At 32.5% G+C, this 19,738-nt stretch overlaps 1 protein-coding gene across 1 annotated transcript; it reads left to right on the top strand.

The window, feature by feature from the left end:
- Positions 1-8,122: 8,122 nt before the first annotated feature.
- LOC131076647 (cytochrome P450 734A1-like) lies at positions 8,123-10,380 on the top strand. The gene is made up of 5 exons (XM_058013947.2): positions 8,123-8,408; positions 8,495-8,718; positions 9,090-9,331; positions 9,456-9,837; positions 9,931-10,380. Exons 1-5 carry the CDS (start codon positions 8,123-8,125, stop codon positions 10,378-10,380), a joined length of 1,584 nt encoding a protein of 527 aa, XP_057869930.2.
- The last annotated feature ends 9,358 nt before the right edge of the window (positions 10,381-19,738 follow it).

Below are 19,738 nucleotides of genomic sequence, written 5' to 3'. Positions count from 1 at the left end.
CATACAAACTTATAATAAGAATATCAGTACCTTCTTGTTTGTAGTAAAGGGTAGGATCACTCTTACTTCTTTGGAAGCCATTCTCCTGAAAGTATCCATCAATCCTAGCATACCATGCTCTTGGTGCTTGCTTGAGGCCATACAAAGCCTTCTTCAACCTGTACACTTGATGCTCTTTTCCATCCACTTCAAAACCTCGTGGCTGCTCCACCTGTACTTCTTCTTCTAAGTACCCATTCAAGAAGGCACTTTTTACATCCATATGATGTATGCTCCACTTCTTCTAAGTTGCTAATGAAATCAGCATTCTTATGGTCTCTTGTCTTTCTAATCAGTACAAATGTTTCTTCATAATCAATTTCATAATTATGTGTGAAGCCTTTAGCAACTAATCTTATCTTGTGTCTTTCAACACTCCCATCACTATTAAACTTGGTCTTGTAGACCCTTTTGGTGCCAATCTTTTTCTTGTCATGCAGAAGCTTTGTCAACTTCCAAGTGTCATTCCTATGAATGGAATCCATCTCTTCTTCCATGGCTTGCACTCAAACCTCATTAGTACATGCATCTTCAAAATATGATGGTTCAAAATCAGCCTTGGCTAATAAAATAAAATTCACTATCTCACCTATTGGGTTTTCTTCATGTACTTGATTTCCAATCCTCTCATAGATATCACTCAATCTCCTTACCTTCCTTGTAGAACTTGGAGAAGAAGCTGGACTTGAACTTGGTATTGAAGAACTTGATGAAGGGTTGCTTGGTAGAGTTAAACCACTGGATACAAAAACATGAGTTGGCTGCTCATGATCAATATCAGCAATTATTTCATCATTCAAAACACATTTTGGCTTCTTAACATGACCTTTTTGATGACCGTAAATTCCCCCTTCATCAAAAATTACATCTCTTGAGACAATAAGCTTATTAGTGATGGGATTATACAATCTATAAGCCTTTCTTTTCTCACTATACCCAATAAAAATACATGACTCACTCTTTGCATCTAACTTATGTCTATTCTAACTACGTACATGCACATAAGCCAAACAACCATAAACTTTGAAATGATTAACATTAGGCCTTTTGCCATACCAAGCTTCATAAGGAGTCATCTTTTCTAGTGCACTGGTGGGGCTATAGTTGAGGATGTACACTGATGTAGCTACTACATCTCCCCAATAAGAATTGCTCAATCCTTTGTTTTGTAACATGCACCTTGCCATTTCAACCACAATACAATTCATCCTTTTAGCTACTCCATTTTATTGATGTGTGTATGCAGTAGTAAGTTGCCTCTTGATGCCATTAAAATGACAATAACTTTGGAAACCCTTTGAGAAAAATTCTCCTCCATGATTAGTCCTTAAACACTTGATCTTGCACGCTTTCTCATTTTTCCACAAGGGCTTTAAACTTCTTGAATATAACTAGGACTTCATCTTTGGCCTTCAAAAAATATACCCAACAATTTTGTGAGTAATCATCAATAAAAGTAATGAAATATGATGACTTACCCAAACTCTTAGTCTGCATAGAAGCACATATATCTGAATGAACAAGCTGAAGTGAGTGATGGGACCTCCATGCATTTCCCTTTGGAAACTTTTCCCTTGCATGCTTTCCTTTAGCAGAAAGTTCACAAACCTCCTTGTGTTCCCCAACCTTAGGAAAACTAGAAACTAATGCATGCGAGGTTAGAAACTTCATACTATGAAAATTTAAATGCCCATACCTAAGATGCCATAACTAACTTGAATCCTCATAAGCCTTATTTACCAAACTATTGTTATGTTCACCAAACCTCAAGGGGAACATCCTATTTCTTGTCATAGGAACAACAATGATCACCCTATTACCCTTATTCTTATCATAGATAGTACATTTCTTATTCTCAAATACTAATTTATAATTTTTCTCACATAGCTTCCCAACACTTAACAAATTGTGCTTCAATTGTGGAGTATAATAAATATCATGAATACTCTTTATACCTTCTTTTGTTTGGACCTCCATAGCTCCTTTGACAACAACCTCCAATGATTTATCATCACCAAGCTGGATCTTAAATTTGAAACTTCCATCCTTTGTTGAGAACAACTTCTGATTCCCTATCATATGGTTAGAGCATCTAGAATATAGGTACCAAACATGTTTACTAGTATTTTCACCCTTTGCATAAGATAAAAATAAGTGATCAGGAGGATTCTCACTACTTTCTTGAGCATAGTTAGCACTTTTACCTTCTTTCAATCTGCATTCTCTTTCGAAGTGGCCATACATGTTACAATGGTAACATTGAACATTTCTCTTATCAAATCTATCTCTACCTCTTCCTCTGGAGCCACCTCTTCCTCTTGAGCCACCTCTACCTCTACCTCTTGAAGAATTTTATCTTTGCCCTTTACCTTGGCCTTTATTGATTTTGACACTACCGCTGCTTGCATCTTCATTTTTTGTGATTTGCAATTTAGAGGAAAACGCTTTCTCTACACCTTCAAAAGAATCTTTCAATATTTTTCCATGAGATATCAAGGATCCAACTAGATGATCAAACTGTAGTTTTGTCAAATCCTTGCTTTCTTCTATGATTATTGCTACATGATTCCATCTGGGTGTCAAAGATGTCAACACCTTTTTTATCAAAACTTCATTGCTTACAATTTCCCCAAGTGTAGCCAATTTATTGACCACATCTTTGACTCTAACACAATAATCACTTATACTTTCAGCTTCTTCCATCTTCAAATTTTTGAATTCTCACTTCAACGTCTGAAGCTTGACCACTTTAACTTGATCACTACCCTGGTAAGCTTCTTGTAGAGTCTTCCAAGAATCTTTGGTAGTTGTTGCTCCTGATATTCTTGGAAATAAGCTCTTATCAAGAGCTATCAAAATGTGAAACAAAGCTTGAGCATTCTTTTTCCTTGCTTCCTTTCTTGTTTTTCTTTCATTGGTTGTAAGGGCATTCCAATCAACTGGCTCCTCATAACGTGATTCAATAATCTCCCACAAATATTTTCCTATAAAAAATGTCAGCATCTTAATGCACCAGTAATCATAATCATTCCCATGAAATTATGGAACGGGCATATGGTTAGAATTCAACATGATTAACTTTGGCGAAATTCCAACAGTAAAACTTTAACCCAAAACAATTTTACCTGCTCTGATACCACTTGTACAATCTAAAATTGCCCCTGTTCTTATAGCCAGTTGATGAAGAAAATATAATAACAGAGAAAACAACTAACAACAATAAAAATTACAGAGATAAAATAAAACACAACTCATATTAGAACATCACACACATTCTATATTACTGCTTAAAAAAAGAATACAAAGATTCCCTATAAATAGAGTTTTCCAGCTTCACTAACAAAAATAATTCAAAGTCTATAAAAATATAGCATGCATGGCATGCAATATTTGGTGAAAAAGAAACCAACAGTTCTAAAGAAAACTCTAATCTAAGAATAGTCTAACTGCATGCATAGCATGATATATTTGCATGAGAAATAAAAAACTAATAACTAAATTAATCTAGCTACATGTTGGTGTATGGTGGTGGAGGCTAAAAATAGTTATGAGCTGCATGGAGCTGCATGCTCGAGCAAAATCAGTTATCAACAATACCCTTGCTGGGTTGTCATGCTCGCAGGTCTGGACCTCCATCAAAAAATAAATCTATTTGTCTTGATAGCTATTCTTGTATTTAGAAAGGTATAGTGTTAATAAACCCTATCAATTAATTGACTAAATTAAGACAACTTTTCTTTGATCAAACTTCTATTGTAAATTAAAAAATATTGACAATAGCAAACCAACTTACATTGATAATTCAAATATTGAGCTAGGCCCCTAGCCTTGACATGGAATTGGTCCTTCATTTGAATTTAAATATAGAATTTTAAAACATACACACATTTCTAATAATTAATATTTAAAATTAAAAATATGGCAACTTGTCTCACACATGCATAGTTGATTATTTATTATATTATCATAGGTAGATATGGTGTTTTCTCTTTCATATGTCAACTATACACAAAGTGACTAGCTACCCACATCACAACTACACATGGCAACTAGCTTAAATATATGTCAAATAGATATAATATGATAATTAGTACATGAATGAAATATGCATACTATCACTAGCTCAATTACTCAATGCATATACATAATATAAAAAAATTGGCAACCTCATAAGATCACATAATGAAAAGTTAGCAAAAAAATGTAATCCCAACCTTACTACAAGTATTATTTCCTTCTCTAGCTTCAATAGAATATAATTCCATAATTAAATATCATCCAAAAAAAGAATATCCATGTATCACATGGTACATTATTGGCCCTTCTTTTCCAAATCAACCACCACTAATGAAGACAAGCAAGCATCCCATACTACTTATTCCCATGACTAGGAATGAAATTAGTTTAATATTATAAACAATAACTCAGGTAATTTTTATATAAGTACATAATTGACCTACAAATAAATAATACTAAAAAGTGTTTGTGATGCCACTATATATATCTTACTAAACTATCTAGTTCAAAAACACAGTCCTTTATGTTCATCCCATTTGAGTAAAAGAATGTTGATGCATCCCATACTATAACATGGATCCTATCCCTTTTCCTAGTTCCTTGTGCCAACTATAATTACAAAAAATCCTATACTAATTTTAATTATCACTAAATAATATGTGGTTATATAAAAGAACATATCTTATACTCATTAATAAGATTATATAGTCTACTAAATATTTAACGTTTGTAAATCCTACCATATTTCAACACTATGCTACTAGAAAAAATTATTCCAACTATCACCTCTATGCTATTGATGATATCTAGCTAAACCCTAACATATGATAGTTAGCTCAAGGTATTTGTCACATGCATGGTAATAATAATATCCAACTAGACCATACATATATCATATCATAGATAGATTCTAGAATATCTCACCTCAAGTTGCTGCTAGTAAATGCTAACTAACCCTAATATATGATACTACATAGGATCCATCACCTAAACGATATTGATTATAGTTGACTAGTGATACCTATAATAAACATAATTCTCATATGTAGAGTCATCATATAGACAAGTACACATTATATGTATTTCACAAAGATTTGTAAATACTAGTCATGTGGGCATGGTTATCAGACAGATGAGCTGATCCATAAGGTTATACACCATGTGTTATAGGTCTATAGATCAAATTAACAACATGTCGGTATCAAATTAAACCCCAAAAAATTAGAATCTTGCTAAATATAAATAAAATATCGTTTGTCCAAATCAAACTCCAAAATGTTAAGATTCATAAAAATAGTAAAAGATTGGCAAATTGAAGACTAAGAAATTTACAAACAATTCCAAATTTATTAGGAGGATCCTATCCCATGTCCTTAAATTATGGCACAAAATTGGATTCCCCCTAGCCAAAAAGAAGATTCACAATATTAAAAAATAAGGAATGTGCCTCTAATTAATTCTAGGGAAAAGGGTACTTTAATCATTTAATTGGCATCAAGTATCAAAGGAGAAGGAACATAGAAATACTTATTCCTTAAAATTTGAAGTCTAGAAAGGGTATCAAATTTATTACCTCTCAAATTCTTCTTTTTAAGTATTAAATTGTAGCACTAAAAGAACACAAGTTACCTATTGTTGATTATTAAAGCAATAAAACACATAAGAAACCACCCAATCAATAAGTAAAGGTAGGTGACTTAAGATGCAATAGATGAAATATGTGTTTCAAAAACCAAGGGCTTTCACAATAAGAATAATTTTATTAATATAATTTCCCATTCATGGAGCATTGAATACATCTTGTTAAAAGGATATATTCTTAAAATAAACACGAGTGTGAATTTGTTCAAACATTAAAAAGCATCTTTAAGTAGGTAATGGTTGAAGCATAACATTACTTTCTAGTTAGAAACTTTCAATAATATATTCTTCTTGAACTAAAAAGGAAAATCCCATTAAAAAACAATTAAGCTACATATTGAGTTTGAAAAAATGGTAAAGAAGAAAATATGGAATAATAAATGACATTAACTTTCTTATATTTGCATTTATGATTGCTTCAAACATGAGCATTGAAGAGATTGTTGTTGTATAAAATGAATGAGGAGTTAATAGAAACATCATGCTATATTGTGCAACTAACGTGATTAAAAGAATAAAAAAAGATAAAATGAAATTTCATCAGTCTATAATATAAACTTGACAATATTTATAAATTGACCATATTTTTTTTAAATGATTTTGTAATTAATTATTATTAAAATAAATGGAATGACAAATGAACATGCAAGCAATAAGTAAGTGCAACAAAAATAGAACATGAATGATTTTCACATCCATATTAGATGATACACAAACCACTCAAATTAATAAGCTTGTTGCAAAACATACTCAACTCAAAAAATACTAAAGCTAATATGAGATAAACAATATAGGGGAGAGGGACCTGTAGTCATTAGGGATAACTTCGTCAACATGTAGCCATCACATGGAATATTGTAAGACCTTTATTTCTTTTTGGGAATGTAATATGGACACTTAACTATCTACAACTAAGCTTTGAAGTTGTGACTCATCATGCAAGTCGTCAAAAAAATGACTTTTTAAAGATTTGACCATAACTTAATCTAAAAATTCCTAGTTGTTGAATAAAAAATATCATTTGTAATTAATATAATATCGTATTTTTATGTAAAATATAACTTATATAAAACTTAAATGGACCAAATACCTATTAGTAATCATAAATGTGTGTTATCTCTGAATTTTATATCCAACACTAAAGGACCAATAGTTGAACACAAAAACAACATATTATGATATAAAATAAAACTTATAAGAACACAAAGTAACCAATTGTTGAACACTTAAATCTTTGGACAATCCCTCACATTTCATGGAGAAAAACAAGGTATTTATTGTGTTCACCTTTTATATTTGTGATAGGACAAATTACTAATATGAAATACTCCACTGCATGCTACCCCAATAGTTGTATACTTAAGAATAATATTTTTATACTATGATAATAGTACTTGTTTAAGTGAGTATCTTATTTTATGTATGACATACTTATAGTGGATAGCTATGATATTTTATTTGAAACAAAAAATGATCTATTTCACTAGTTAATTAATATATTTATGTCTTTTTTATATAACATTTATGGGTTCTCTTATGTTCAAGTATTGGTCCATTTTGATCAACATTTGGTAATTTTTTAATTTACATGTGGATTGTTTATTTACATCATATAGTATAAATATGTGGCAAGACTGGATATTATATGCACAATTGCTATAATGACTATTAAACCCCGTACAACTACTGATCTCTCTCCCCTATGTACCTTTACTCTAGATCTTAAAATTCAGCAAAGAAAAGCAAAAATAAACCTAGACTAAATTTAAACCTAGATCATCACAAACTATTCAAACTAGTTAAGCAAAACAGAAGAATTCCATGTGCCGATTGCTCGTGGATATGGTAGGCCAATGGATAAAGAAGGCCAGTGAGGCAATCAACACAAACATGCAAATAACACGTACGAAGATGGGTGACTGCTGTGAAGAATAAAGGCCTTTCGAAATAGGAAACAGCCACCAAAGTATTTTAGAACTCATTTTTCCAACGAAAAAACCACAATCAACCGAGAAGTTTTTTGGAAACGGCTAAATTCTAAACGAAAATACCAAAGAAAAGACTACATTAAAAGAAAATTAATTTAAACCGCCTCGAGAATGTCCCCAACTAAGCTTGACAATAATTCCAAAATGCTTCGTATGGCTTTTACGGTTATTCTAAGAATTACATAGTTGTCCCCAACAATGAATTGATGTGACTCGACAAGAAATGGATACAGATGTTGCCAGGGGAAAGAAATCAACCGAATTCATATAAGATATGCAAGAAACCCGTCAAAGGGACTAAACCAACATCTTATGGCTGGCAATTAGGAAAAAATAAAATTCTTTTGAGATAATAGATCGATAACTATCAAAAAATCTCTCTCATAAATATCGCAAGAAGATGGTCAGGAGCAGGCATTCTTGAAACATTGAGAGACATGAAAAATTCAATGTTTAGTGTTGCTGAAATTGCATTGTTTTCATTTGGTTGTTTAGTTGTGTTTCTAGTTGCCAAACTTACAATAGCACTATGGTGGAAGCCTCTGCAAATAGCCAAGCACTTTCAATCTCAAGGCATTAATGGCCCTCCTTACAAGCTACTCTTTGGAAATTCTCTTGAAGTAAACAAGTTAATTTACGAGGTCACATCCAAACCTATGAAACTCTCCCATGACATTGCAGCAAGAGTGCAGCCTTACTACCATTACTGGTCCAAAATATATGGTAATTTTCATTCAGTTTGTTAAGTTTATACTGTAAGCTAATGTTGCTAATATATGTAAATGCATTCTTTGTCATCTAACTACCAGGGTCCATTTTCCTAATCTGGCTGGGGCCCGTACCAACACTAGTAATTGGTACATCTGAATTGGTGAAGGAGGCGCTAGCTGATAAGAAAGGGTATTATGGAAAACCAAGATGGGATCCTTTCATGAAAGAGCTGCTTGGAGAAGGCCTGATTGTGCTCAATGGGGATAAATGGGCGCACCACCGGCGGATTATAAATCCTTCTTTTCATACTGATAAGCTCAAGGTTGGGTGTGATTCATTTTATAATCTAGAAGATAAACTTGGTTGGCAGTTTTTCTTTTGCCAATTGGGTATTCTTTATAATTCTTAAAATTGTATTATGTAGAAATAGCTAAACTATTCTATATTTGATTATTTGACGAGAAAATTTTGAAATAACTGTACACGATTGTATATTAATGTTATTGATTGCCTCGGAGATTAAACGTTAATACTTCTTTCTATATTATGTTTACGTATCATTCACTATGATCTACAACATTATTCTAAAATCTTCTATAAACTTTTTCCCAAAAACTTTGTGAAAATCTTATGTTCTTAATAGTCTATCCAAAAAATAATTTATTAATTACTTATCAAAAAAGGTTGGGACAGGATATGGCTTCTTCCATGGTGGAGAGCACTGTCAATATGCTAGAAAAATGGGAGAAAGTTACAAAAACTGGTGAGAAAGAAGTGGATGTGGCTGTGGAATTAAAGGCTTTAACTGCAGACGTTATTGCTCGCACAGCGTTTGGTAGCAGCTATCTCCAAGGAAAGCATATTTTCGACTTGCTGGCTCAGCAAGTATCCTTGGCCTGCCAAGATTATGCAAAATTAATGGTTCCTTTCTATAGGTGAGATTGAATAATGGTTTCTTCCAAGTGACTTGCAAGTGATAGTTTCTTATTTAATAATATTGAATTATACATGATGAAGTAAATGATCATTAGGTTACGTTTCTTTTTGTTGGGTTTTTAGATTTGTGCCCTTCAAAAGAAACAGAGAGCGTTGGAGACTCATCAAAGAAATTAAGAGTGCTCTCAAAGAGCTTATTGCAGAGCGAGAAAAAGCTGGTGCAAACACCACCCAAGGCTATGGCAATGATCTGCTTGGCACCATGATGAACACAATCCAAGAGATGAGAAGCTCTGAAAGCAATCAGGGTCTCACAATAGAGGAAATCATAGCTGAATGCAAAACATTTTTCATCGCTGGTCAAGAGACTACAAGTAATCACTTAGCATTTGCCATTATTCTCTTGGCCATGCATCCAGACTGGCAAGAGAAAGCACGCTCAGAAATACAACAAGTCTGTGGAAATAGCCATCCAAAATTTGAGACAGTAAACAAACTAAAAACTGTAAGAAAAGAAGAAGCCATTTTATAACTTAAACTTCGATACTCTGGTCTTAGTATTTTTCTAATTAAATTTTGTTTGTGTTCTATACTACAGTTAGGAATGATTCTGAACGAGGCGATCAGGCTCTACTTACCAGCTGTTGGGCTGATTAGAGAAGCCCATAAGGATACAAAACTAGGAGGAATTTCAATTCCTGAAGGCACGCAGGTGCTGTTCCCTATGCTTACATTGAATCACGATACATCTCTGTGGGGAGAGGATGCAAATGAATTTAAGCCTGAGCGGTTTAGTGAGGGAATAACTAAGGCTGCTAAGGATGGCTCTACTGCATTTGTCCCTTTTGGATATGGATTGAGGTCGTGTGTGGGCCAAAATTTTGCTATGCTCCAAAGTAAGGTTGTCCTTGTCATGATTCTGCAACGCTTCTCGTTTGTTCTTTCTCCTGGTTATGCCCATGCACCGACAGCACCTATTACGATTAATCCTCAACATGGAGCTCCAATCATTATCCATAAACTGCATTCGGATGACAACACGGTTTGAAAGTACATTTTGTGTAAAAATGTAAATTCACTGTAATAATGTGATGCTAATAGCCCAGCTATTATGTAAATCACTAACCATTTGGTTAGAGGTGGGTGAGAATATCAGCCCCACTATGGTTTCAAAATAAAAACTCTATCTTCGCATATATATTTTGAATGTTTAGCCTTTTTTCTTTTAATTTTTTATATTAGAATAGATTAAAAATTTGTTGAATTTGATTTTTACAATGGTTTTATTTATTTTTTATTATTTTTTATATTATTAATTTATGAATAATATTATAAATATATACAAAGGTGGGTGCAAAATATTCATGTCCTTCAATTTATGCAAGAAAGTTTTGAAATAGAAATTGAAAATTAAGCTTCTATGCAAAAAGAGCAAGAGTAGTAGTAGGAGGGAAAAGGGGATCCTAGTCATATGATTTAATTTACATAAGTGGGGTCTACAACATCGTTAAGGGGCCTCGTATTATCATTATCTTTTCTTCTTCAATAGATAGGTAAGGTTTTTAAGTAGGTGTTAGAGAAAGAGTGATCCAAGGGTATTTGCTAAAGGTAAGCTAGTCACTAAATTTATGGTATGAGCCTAAACAAATGCAAATAGATGGTGGGTAGGCTAAGACATTCCTCACCAAGATCTATCCATGTCTCTTTTCGCATGGTAGTGCAAAGAATTGGAATACGTGTCATATTATTCATACGGAGATTGACTACATACTTGATGATAGCCATGAGCTAGAGAATGACCTCAGCTAGATGTAGGAGCTTGAAAGACCCTTGCAAAAATGCACTAGGCATTACACTAGTGGCCCAAAACAACTTGAGTATGTACCATCTCTAGTGAAACTTTACTGACTTAGTGTAAGGTTTTGTAGGGAACAAAGTGAACTAGATAACTTTGAACAACATTATAAATCCATTGATAAGGTGAATTTATTTTGATGCAATTATTGACCATTTAATAGGCTATTGTGATGGGCCTAAGATAAAAAATAATTTTCATTTCCTATCCTAAGCTTATCATTTAGTGATAGGTGACTTCCTTCATGCTTAGTTTCTCCTTTTAGAATCAATGGTGGCTCCCTAAAGTGCACATTATTATTAATTTTCTTATCTTTTATAATAATGCATGAGTTCTAAAAAAGTTAGTTAATCTTGAATTAGATGTAAGTTAGATTCACGTGGAATAGTAAACAGAAAATAAATTATTGTGGTTGTTATTTAAATTCAAAGGAAACTCATATCAATTTTACTAGTTTTAATGATAATTCTATCTATAGTTTTAGATTTGGTCTTATAACACTTTAAAAAAAATCCACGTTGACTGAAATTAAATTGAGTATAAATCTCCTATTTGAGATATTACAATGATATTAAAGCCAAGTGATATTTATAATTTACATATAGCTTCTAAGAAGAATTCTTAGAAAATAAGAGGTGGATAGAAATATAAGAAGCTTCAAATATACTATAAATCAGATTTAATAGTGTTTACCAAATAAAAATTTAATTATCTATAACAAAGAAATGAGAACCAAACACATGAAGTTGTGATTATGTGGAGAAACCATTTAGAGAAAACGCTCCACTAAGAAGAAATGAATGGCTTGTATTATTAAAAATTTGTTAATATAATATAACACTCTAAACTCATCTCAAATCATCAATCTAGAAACATAACCCCTACAAATCAAAACTTGAATAAACTCTATAACATTACCAATACAAGTCCACAAATTATAGAAGCTCTTAGTAGTGAAAAACCACTATGCCATCACAAAATAATAGGTAGAAAAACAACTTGAGAATTACCACACTAACTTCCTTAGAATCATCAGTTCAACCCAAAATAAACTCTTACATGGTTGCGCAAGGAAGGAATCTGTCATCCTTGCTATCATAATTGCTATTATAGTTGTCATAATATCTAATGGAAATTGTCATTACTATAACAGAGAATCTTATAACTTATAAAAAATGTTATAAACCCCAAAAATAATTGATTCTCAAGGTGGGCACCTAAAATTATTAACTTCATTATAATATTACCATGATTCCTATCTAGTTAAAAGTAAACTCAATAACTCCTTATCGATAAACAAACAAATATCAAGGCTAGTAAAATCATATTTGCAATATCAATAAAATATTAATGACCATTGTTAGCCAAACCCTCTATCCTTTATTGGTGAATTAAAAAAATAATAGGAATAGTTAATTAAATGGATTTAAAAGGTTGATGGCACCTAAAATCATAACATTCTCCCACTTGAGATCATACATTGTAAATACAGTCATGTAGGAATTGTAATTGTGCAAAAGCGACCCTACGAAGGGAGGAACTATGCTCCTTTGAGAGCCAATTTCACAAAAATCCATTTAGATATCTCCAACTAGTGAAACTGGTCATGAAGATACTAATTATAGAAATGGAAAGAGGAGATGATAGAGAGTCTTCAATCTAAATCTAAGTGTCTCGGTCAAGGATGCCAATGCAGTAGAATATGTCTACATGGTGCATTATAGTCTCATATGGACCACAAATAGAAAAGACTTGAAACAGAAATTGGTCCCACTTCCTCTATTAATTAAATAAATCTTTATTTAATTAATTAATTCATTACCTTTTTCTCTTCATGACACATGGCATTTATCTCTTAATTTTGCTCTACCTACCCTCTTCATTATTTTATTATTTCCTCTACCTACCCTTTAATCTTAGTTGACCATTTATTTATTTCACCTCTTAATCATATCCCTCCATTTTCTAAAGTTTCTTCTATATAAGAGGATTCTTTCTCTCTTTCTAACACATAATGCAACTATTAAGCCTTCTTGCGATCGAGCAACTTTAGAACCACAATTTGTTCTTTGTTGAGCTCATGTGCACATACAAAAATCTGTGAGCAAATATATCAAACAAGATCAATGGAGATAGGAGACAATAAAGATCAAACCCTACTTGGCATGTGGATTATATTATTGTTTCAATTTGTTTATTTGCATGTTCTTAGGTATCTTCATTGGTGTATGGTGAATGTTTTATTGTGGAACTAGGGTTTGTTGTAGTTGGATCTTTATAGTTTTGCAATAGTTTGTCATCATCATTTTTCACCTCACACAATAACTATAAATATAAATGAAATAAATAAATCATAAGTGACCCTCGTGCATTGGAATGTCTTCAAGAAACATGGACACATACAAAAGAGGGAAAATGTTTAGGGTTCTATAGGGGCTCACCTCAGTCAAACCCTCACTTTGGTGTTTTCACCTCCACATAGCTATATAGATAAATAGATAAGAATGTGAATAGAAAAGATAAATTATTTGATAAATACAGGATGTAAAAAATCCCCAAGATTCTCAAAGATGTGAGAGAGATATTACCATCAAGGCTTAATAAAACCAAGAGAGTTGCAAAAGAGTATTGTGAGATCTTGAGAGTGTTGTAGAAAACAAGAGACTATTGTAGCAAGAGGGAGAGAGAAAGAGAAAGTTATGAGAGCCAAGTGAACCAAAGAGAGTTTGAGAGAACCTACATAAATTTATTGAAGAAACAAGAGATCACATGATTGAAAGACATTTAAATGAGAGAAGAGGAGGGAGAAAAAAGGGTTGTTGAGCTATTTAAAAGATTATGACACTTTTCTACTAACCAAGATAGGTGACAAGTGTTGAAATGCACTAAAAAGATATTTGAACATTAAGAAAATGCCATAGGATGAATATGTAGTATGTGAATATTTGTACAGTGCGGTAGTGTCCAGATGAATCATGCTCAAAAATGACAAGTGGAAAGAGAAACATGCAACTAATGGAAAACAAGAGTTGAAGGATAGTTGTTGAAGTAGTGTCTTGAGCATCTTGAGAGGGAAAAGGCTAATGCCAGAGCTGAAATGAGCTTACTCAAAACCTAGAAGAATGGACACTAAAATGGATACAAAAGTGTAGGTGGAATTGCAAAGGGGTATGGAATTTTTTACTCTACATTTTTGTCCCACTTTAGTAGGCTGATGAATCAACATGAATATGCATGCTAAAGGAAACCTACTAAACATAAATAACATCAAGATGTGAAAATGATCCTTTAGAGAAAGAAAACAAATATTTGAGCTAAGGAAGCATGTCCCCAAGTTGAGGACCTACAAAACAAATGTATTAGATAGATAAATCTGAATGATAGCAAGGTTAGAACATGAGAGAAACAAAGCCATGGGGTAAGAACATGATAAACATATAGATAGCTAAAATAGTGTGTTGAGCATCTTGAGAGGGAAAAGGTTGATGTAAGAGCTGAAATGAGCCTACTTGGAAGCTAGGAGAATGGACACTAAAGTAGATACAAAAGTATAGGTGGAATTGCAAAGGGGTGTGGATTTTTTTACTATACATTTTTCCGCACTTTATTAGGCTTATGAATCAACATGAATATATATGCTAAAGGAAATATACTAAACATAAATAGAATCAAGATGCGAAAATGATATTGTAGAGAAAGAAGACAAATCTTCAAGCCAAGGAAGCCTACCCCCAAGCTGAAGACCTACAAAAATAAATGTATTCAATAGATAAATTTGAATGATAGAAAGGTTAGAACATGAGAGAAACAAATTCATGGGGTAAGAACATGATAAACATATAGATATATAGACAAGAACATGGATCTAGCACATACATGAAAACACATAACAAGAAAACTAAAATTTTTGAGTCAAAAGAGCGAAAGGGAGCTTGATATAAAAGGTTGTCTCAATAGTATGTGTCATCCCCAAAATAAAAGAAACCATACATAGAGAAATCCTAAAAAGGAGAAAATAATGTAAGGATTGATTGCTTTAAGGAAGAATGCACCAAAAATATAGAGAAGCAACCAATTTCAAGGAGATAGTATATGACCCAAACACTATCTTGCTCTATAGCTAGTAGTTATGTAGATGGTAGTGATTAAAAAGATAGACCACTATCTAGCAAGTTGTGTTATGCCAAGTAATTAAATATTAGTATCACCAACCTCGCTGTGAAGGAAATTCACTACCAAAAGATAGGTAGAACCAACCTTGGTATGAAGGAAAGTTGCTACCAAAAGGTAAGTAGAACCAATTTTACTATGAAGAAAAACCACTATTGATAGAGATAAGTAGATGCTCAATAGGACCAACCTCAATGCCATAGAGGAAAGTCATTACATTTAGGATAGATTTTGATAAGAGCCACAAGGGGCAGAAATAAATACTTGCGACATGAGGTGACAAAAAGTATTTTGATTATAGTGGGAGAGAGATAGACATACACCACTGTGGGTGAAGAAGAGATAGGTGCCACCATGGGTAGAGAGTAGGTATAGTAAGAATGCACAAATGGGTAGAATATGTAAAAGAATAAGATATAGGTAAACCTCGATGTCACTTATTGTGCAAAGAATAAGAAGAAACTGCATCAATAGATGAATAATTAATGTCACCTAATTAATGAAGTTGATGTATCTTATCCCTCAAGGCATTAAATTCACTAGTGGAATGACCAAGCACTTGATGATATGAACAAAAATATTTTTTTTCTTTATCATCTTTATGAAACTTCTTATGTGTAGGAGGAAGGGTAATCAAGCAAGCTTTAAGAAGCCTCTACAAAGTATTCTCTTGTTTAGATAAATAATGAATATTGTGGAGAAAAGTTTGAGTTCTAACAAGAAGAAGACATAGAGACATTAGACAATAGGGGGTTGAAGAAAAAGGAGAATCTTTGTAACCTAAATCCACTATAAAAGAGAATAGTTTCAATTTTAGAGGGACTTTAACTCCTTGACTCATGCACCCAAGACCATTTCTTTTGTATCCATACTTGAAAGAAATATTGAATCATAGACCATAACATGATTGCAAATCCTTCAAAGGGGGTTGATCATCTTTAATGGTATAGACAATTGTGTTGACATGATCCTACAATACAAAAGAATAAGCATCTTTGATAGTAGGTGTGAATTTTTTTTTTGGAATGTTAAGGTGGATAGGGTTGACTTTATATTCTCTAATGGAGGAGCTTGTAAAGTCTAACGAACCCCAATCATCATTAATAAATACATTTAATTGAGAAGAAGATGAATTTGAAGAAGGAGATGGAGTAGGAGTAGACTTAGGACTTTCTATTTGAGGAGGATCTTCTTTAGAGACAACCTTGTCATTAGTTTCCTCTTTAGGAGAGTCCATTGGAATAGTAGTTGGTATATTAGAGGATAATACTGAAATATAGTTCTTAAGGGTAGGTGTAACTAAGGCATGACCAACTATTGAGATTTGACATAAGTGCATAGTGTTGGGATAAGACGTGATTGTAACTACCTATTTGTTAGCAACAAATTTAATAGAATAATGAAGGGTAGAGCTAACCACTCCTAAAGCATGAATCCAAGGTCTATCGAAGAGAATATTATATGGTAAAAGCCCTAGCATAACTTACACTAGGATTGGAATAGTAATTGGCCCAATATTTATAGGCAAAATAATATTTCCCAAAATTTTTTTACAATTATTATCAAAACCACAAACGAACAAAGAGGATGCAACAAGAGAATTAAAATCCACTTTGATGTTGTGAAATAGATCTAGACTACAAACATAGAGTGCTGAGCCAGTATTGATGAGAGTTCGTCTAATGTCGATACCGTTAACATAAACAATTATAATTAATAGATTTGTTTCATTTATTACTTCTAGAGGTGAGAGTTTATGTGGATTGAATTTAATATTTGGGGAATCTCATGAATAATACCTTGATAAACATGAGTAGTCTAAAGGAAATTCCAAAGTGAAATCTTAGTAGGAGTAACACAAAGTTTCTCAATATGATCATAATCACTAGGTTGCTTAATTGAAGGTGTAGTTCCTTGACAAAGATCTGGTTGAGAAGGTGGTAAAGAAATATTCAATTGATTGGTATTAATCTTATTTGCATGAGTTTTATAAGTACGGGCTACCATTTTATAAGATGGAACCTTAAATTATGTATACCTAATAAAAAGATCCAGTGATTCATTTTTAAAAGGAAGACAATGAATATAAATTACCTTCTTCAAAGAAGGACTATCTATAGTCACATAAATGACTAGTCTCTTAAGCCTTCTAGGGGCAACACAGAAATCAATGACATTCACAAACTCATTAAAAACTTCTAAAAGAATTGATTGAAGGAGCTTGCTCAACCTCAACATGTAGTTGATCAAATATGGGATGAGAGCCCTTAATTACTAACACATCATCTTTAGAAGAGAGTTCATTGGAATGTAAAGAAGGTACAATAATGTTAAGAAAAGTATCAATAATTTCATCCTGTTGCACAAAAATATCCTCACAAGTAGAAGGAATCTTGGGAGAGAGATCAACAAATAATAATAAGAAAAGATAAAAGAACTCACTTTCACATGCTTGAAGTAATTATAAATAGTGATTTTAGAATAATGCCTAAGTAGTGTTCACGTCAGGTTCACCAAAATGTAATGGTGAAAAAGCAACCCTCTAAAGGGAAGAACTATGTTCCCTTTAGAGCCAATTTCACAACATACATTTAGATAGCTCCAACTAGTGAAATTGGTGAATATCTCTATTTATAAAATGGTAAAAAAAGAATATAGAGAGTCTTTGGTCTAAATACAAGCATCTCGGTCAAGGATGCTAGTGTGGTGCATAGACATATACACAACATGCCAGCATCTATGTGGAATGCTGATGTCTACACAATGCATTGTAGTCTCGTACAAACCATGAACAAAAAAGACTTTAGAAACACAAAAACCCAACTCTCTAGCTTGATTAACTTGCAAAACCTAGAAGTTAGAAATGTACCAACAAATACTAGATTATAAATATAAATATAAATTAATATAAATGAAATAAACAAATTATAAGAAAGCTTTGCGTCTTTGAATGCCTTCAAGAAACCTACACACATACAGAAGAGGGAAAATGATTGAGGTTGTATAGGGGTTTGCCTCAATAAAACCCCCACTTATGTGTTACCACTTCCATGGACAACCAGATAGATAGATAAATGAAAATGTAAATAGAAAAGATAAATTATTTGATAAGTAAGGGATACCACTGGGTTATCAAAAAAATAAAATAGTTTTCACATACTTACTCTTTGATATGTAAATGTTTTTTTACTCGATCTATTTCAATATTTCGATACCATGTATGTACCTAAGAACTCCAAAATATTTAGTATCAAATGCCCCTAGAAGTTGATCTTATAGCTCACTAATCAATGCCTTACAATTATTGATAAGTGGCATATCACCCACATAGAGTACAATATTTAGGATGTGGTGATCAATACATTTAATATATACATAGTGATCTTCTTGACTTCTAACAAACTCAACTTCATGATAAATGAATAATAATAAATTTTTTAATACCAAATTCGATGATACTATTTTAAACCATAATGATATTGTTTTAACCTACAAACAAAGTGTTCCTTTCCTTTTACCTCAAATCCTTTAGGATGTCGTATATAAATTTCCTCTTCCACTTGTCTCCATGCAAAAAAAATAAATATTGAGCATCCATTTTCTCAATATCTAAAATCATCAGTTGTAGAAATGGATAGAATAAATCAAATAGAGGAGAATTTATCAACAAGAAATGAAATATCACCAAAATCAAATCTCTCTCTGTGTAGGAATATCTCTTAGGTACTATCCTAGCTTTGTACTTTTGCAATGAACTATTTTCTCCAAATTTCTTTTAGTAGGCCCATTTACAACCAATGGCTTTCCTTCCCTTGTGAAAATGAACATGATCCTAGAGATCACTTGATTCTAATGTCATCATCTCCTCTAGCATGGCTTGTTGCATTGAATAATGATCATAGGAAAGAATAGCTTCCCTACAGTATCTAGTCTCATCATTAGTATTTTCTTGTCTTTTGGATCATTTTAGAATAGGAGTATGGGGATCTTGTTGTTCTTGATATTTATCAACATATTAATGTTCATTGGTTTGATCAATAACTATCTTTGATCCATCTTCTTCTTCTTCCTTGGTCTCATGTTCATATGTCTATTCTTCTCGAGGTGCAATTTCCTTCTTAATTTCAAAATGTTCTCTTTTTTCCTTATATTTTTCTTTTGGCCATTAAAGATAAGAAACAACACCAAGTTCACTAAAAATCACATTTCTAGAAAAAAAATATTTGGATATAGGATTTCATAATTTATATCATTTTACATTATCACCATATGTAATGAAGATACATTTTTCAACATTTGGATCCAACTTAGTTAATTTTTCTTTAGACACATGAACATAAGCCTCATAGCCAAGAAACTCAAATACAAAGTAGAAGGTTTC

Source organism: Cryptomeria japonica, chromosome 5 (genome assembly GCF_030272615.1).
Source record: "Cryptomeria japonica chromosome 5, Sugi_1.0, whole genome shotgun sequence".
In the NCBI taxonomy this organism is placed as follows: Eukaryota; Viridiplantae; Streptophyta; class Pinopsida; order Cupressales; family Cupressaceae; genus Cryptomeria; species Cryptomeria japonica.
The sequence above is the reverse complement of the archived record's forward strand: the minus strand, read 5'-3'. Positions and strand labels throughout refer to the sequence as shown.

Coding starts and splice junctions, on each gene's coding strand:
- LOC131076647 (XM_058013947.2), top strand. CDS start 8,123: ATGAAAAATTCAATGTTTAGTGTTGCTGAAATTGCATTGTTTTCATTT. Junction 8,409..8,494: donor TTACTGGTCCAAAATATATG/GTAATTTTCATT, acceptor TCTAACTACCAG/GGTCCATTTTCCTAATCTGG. Junction 9,332..9,455: donor TTAATGGTTCCTTTCTATAG/GTGAGATTGAAT, acceptor TTGGGTTTTTAG/ATTTGTGCCCTTCAAAAGAA.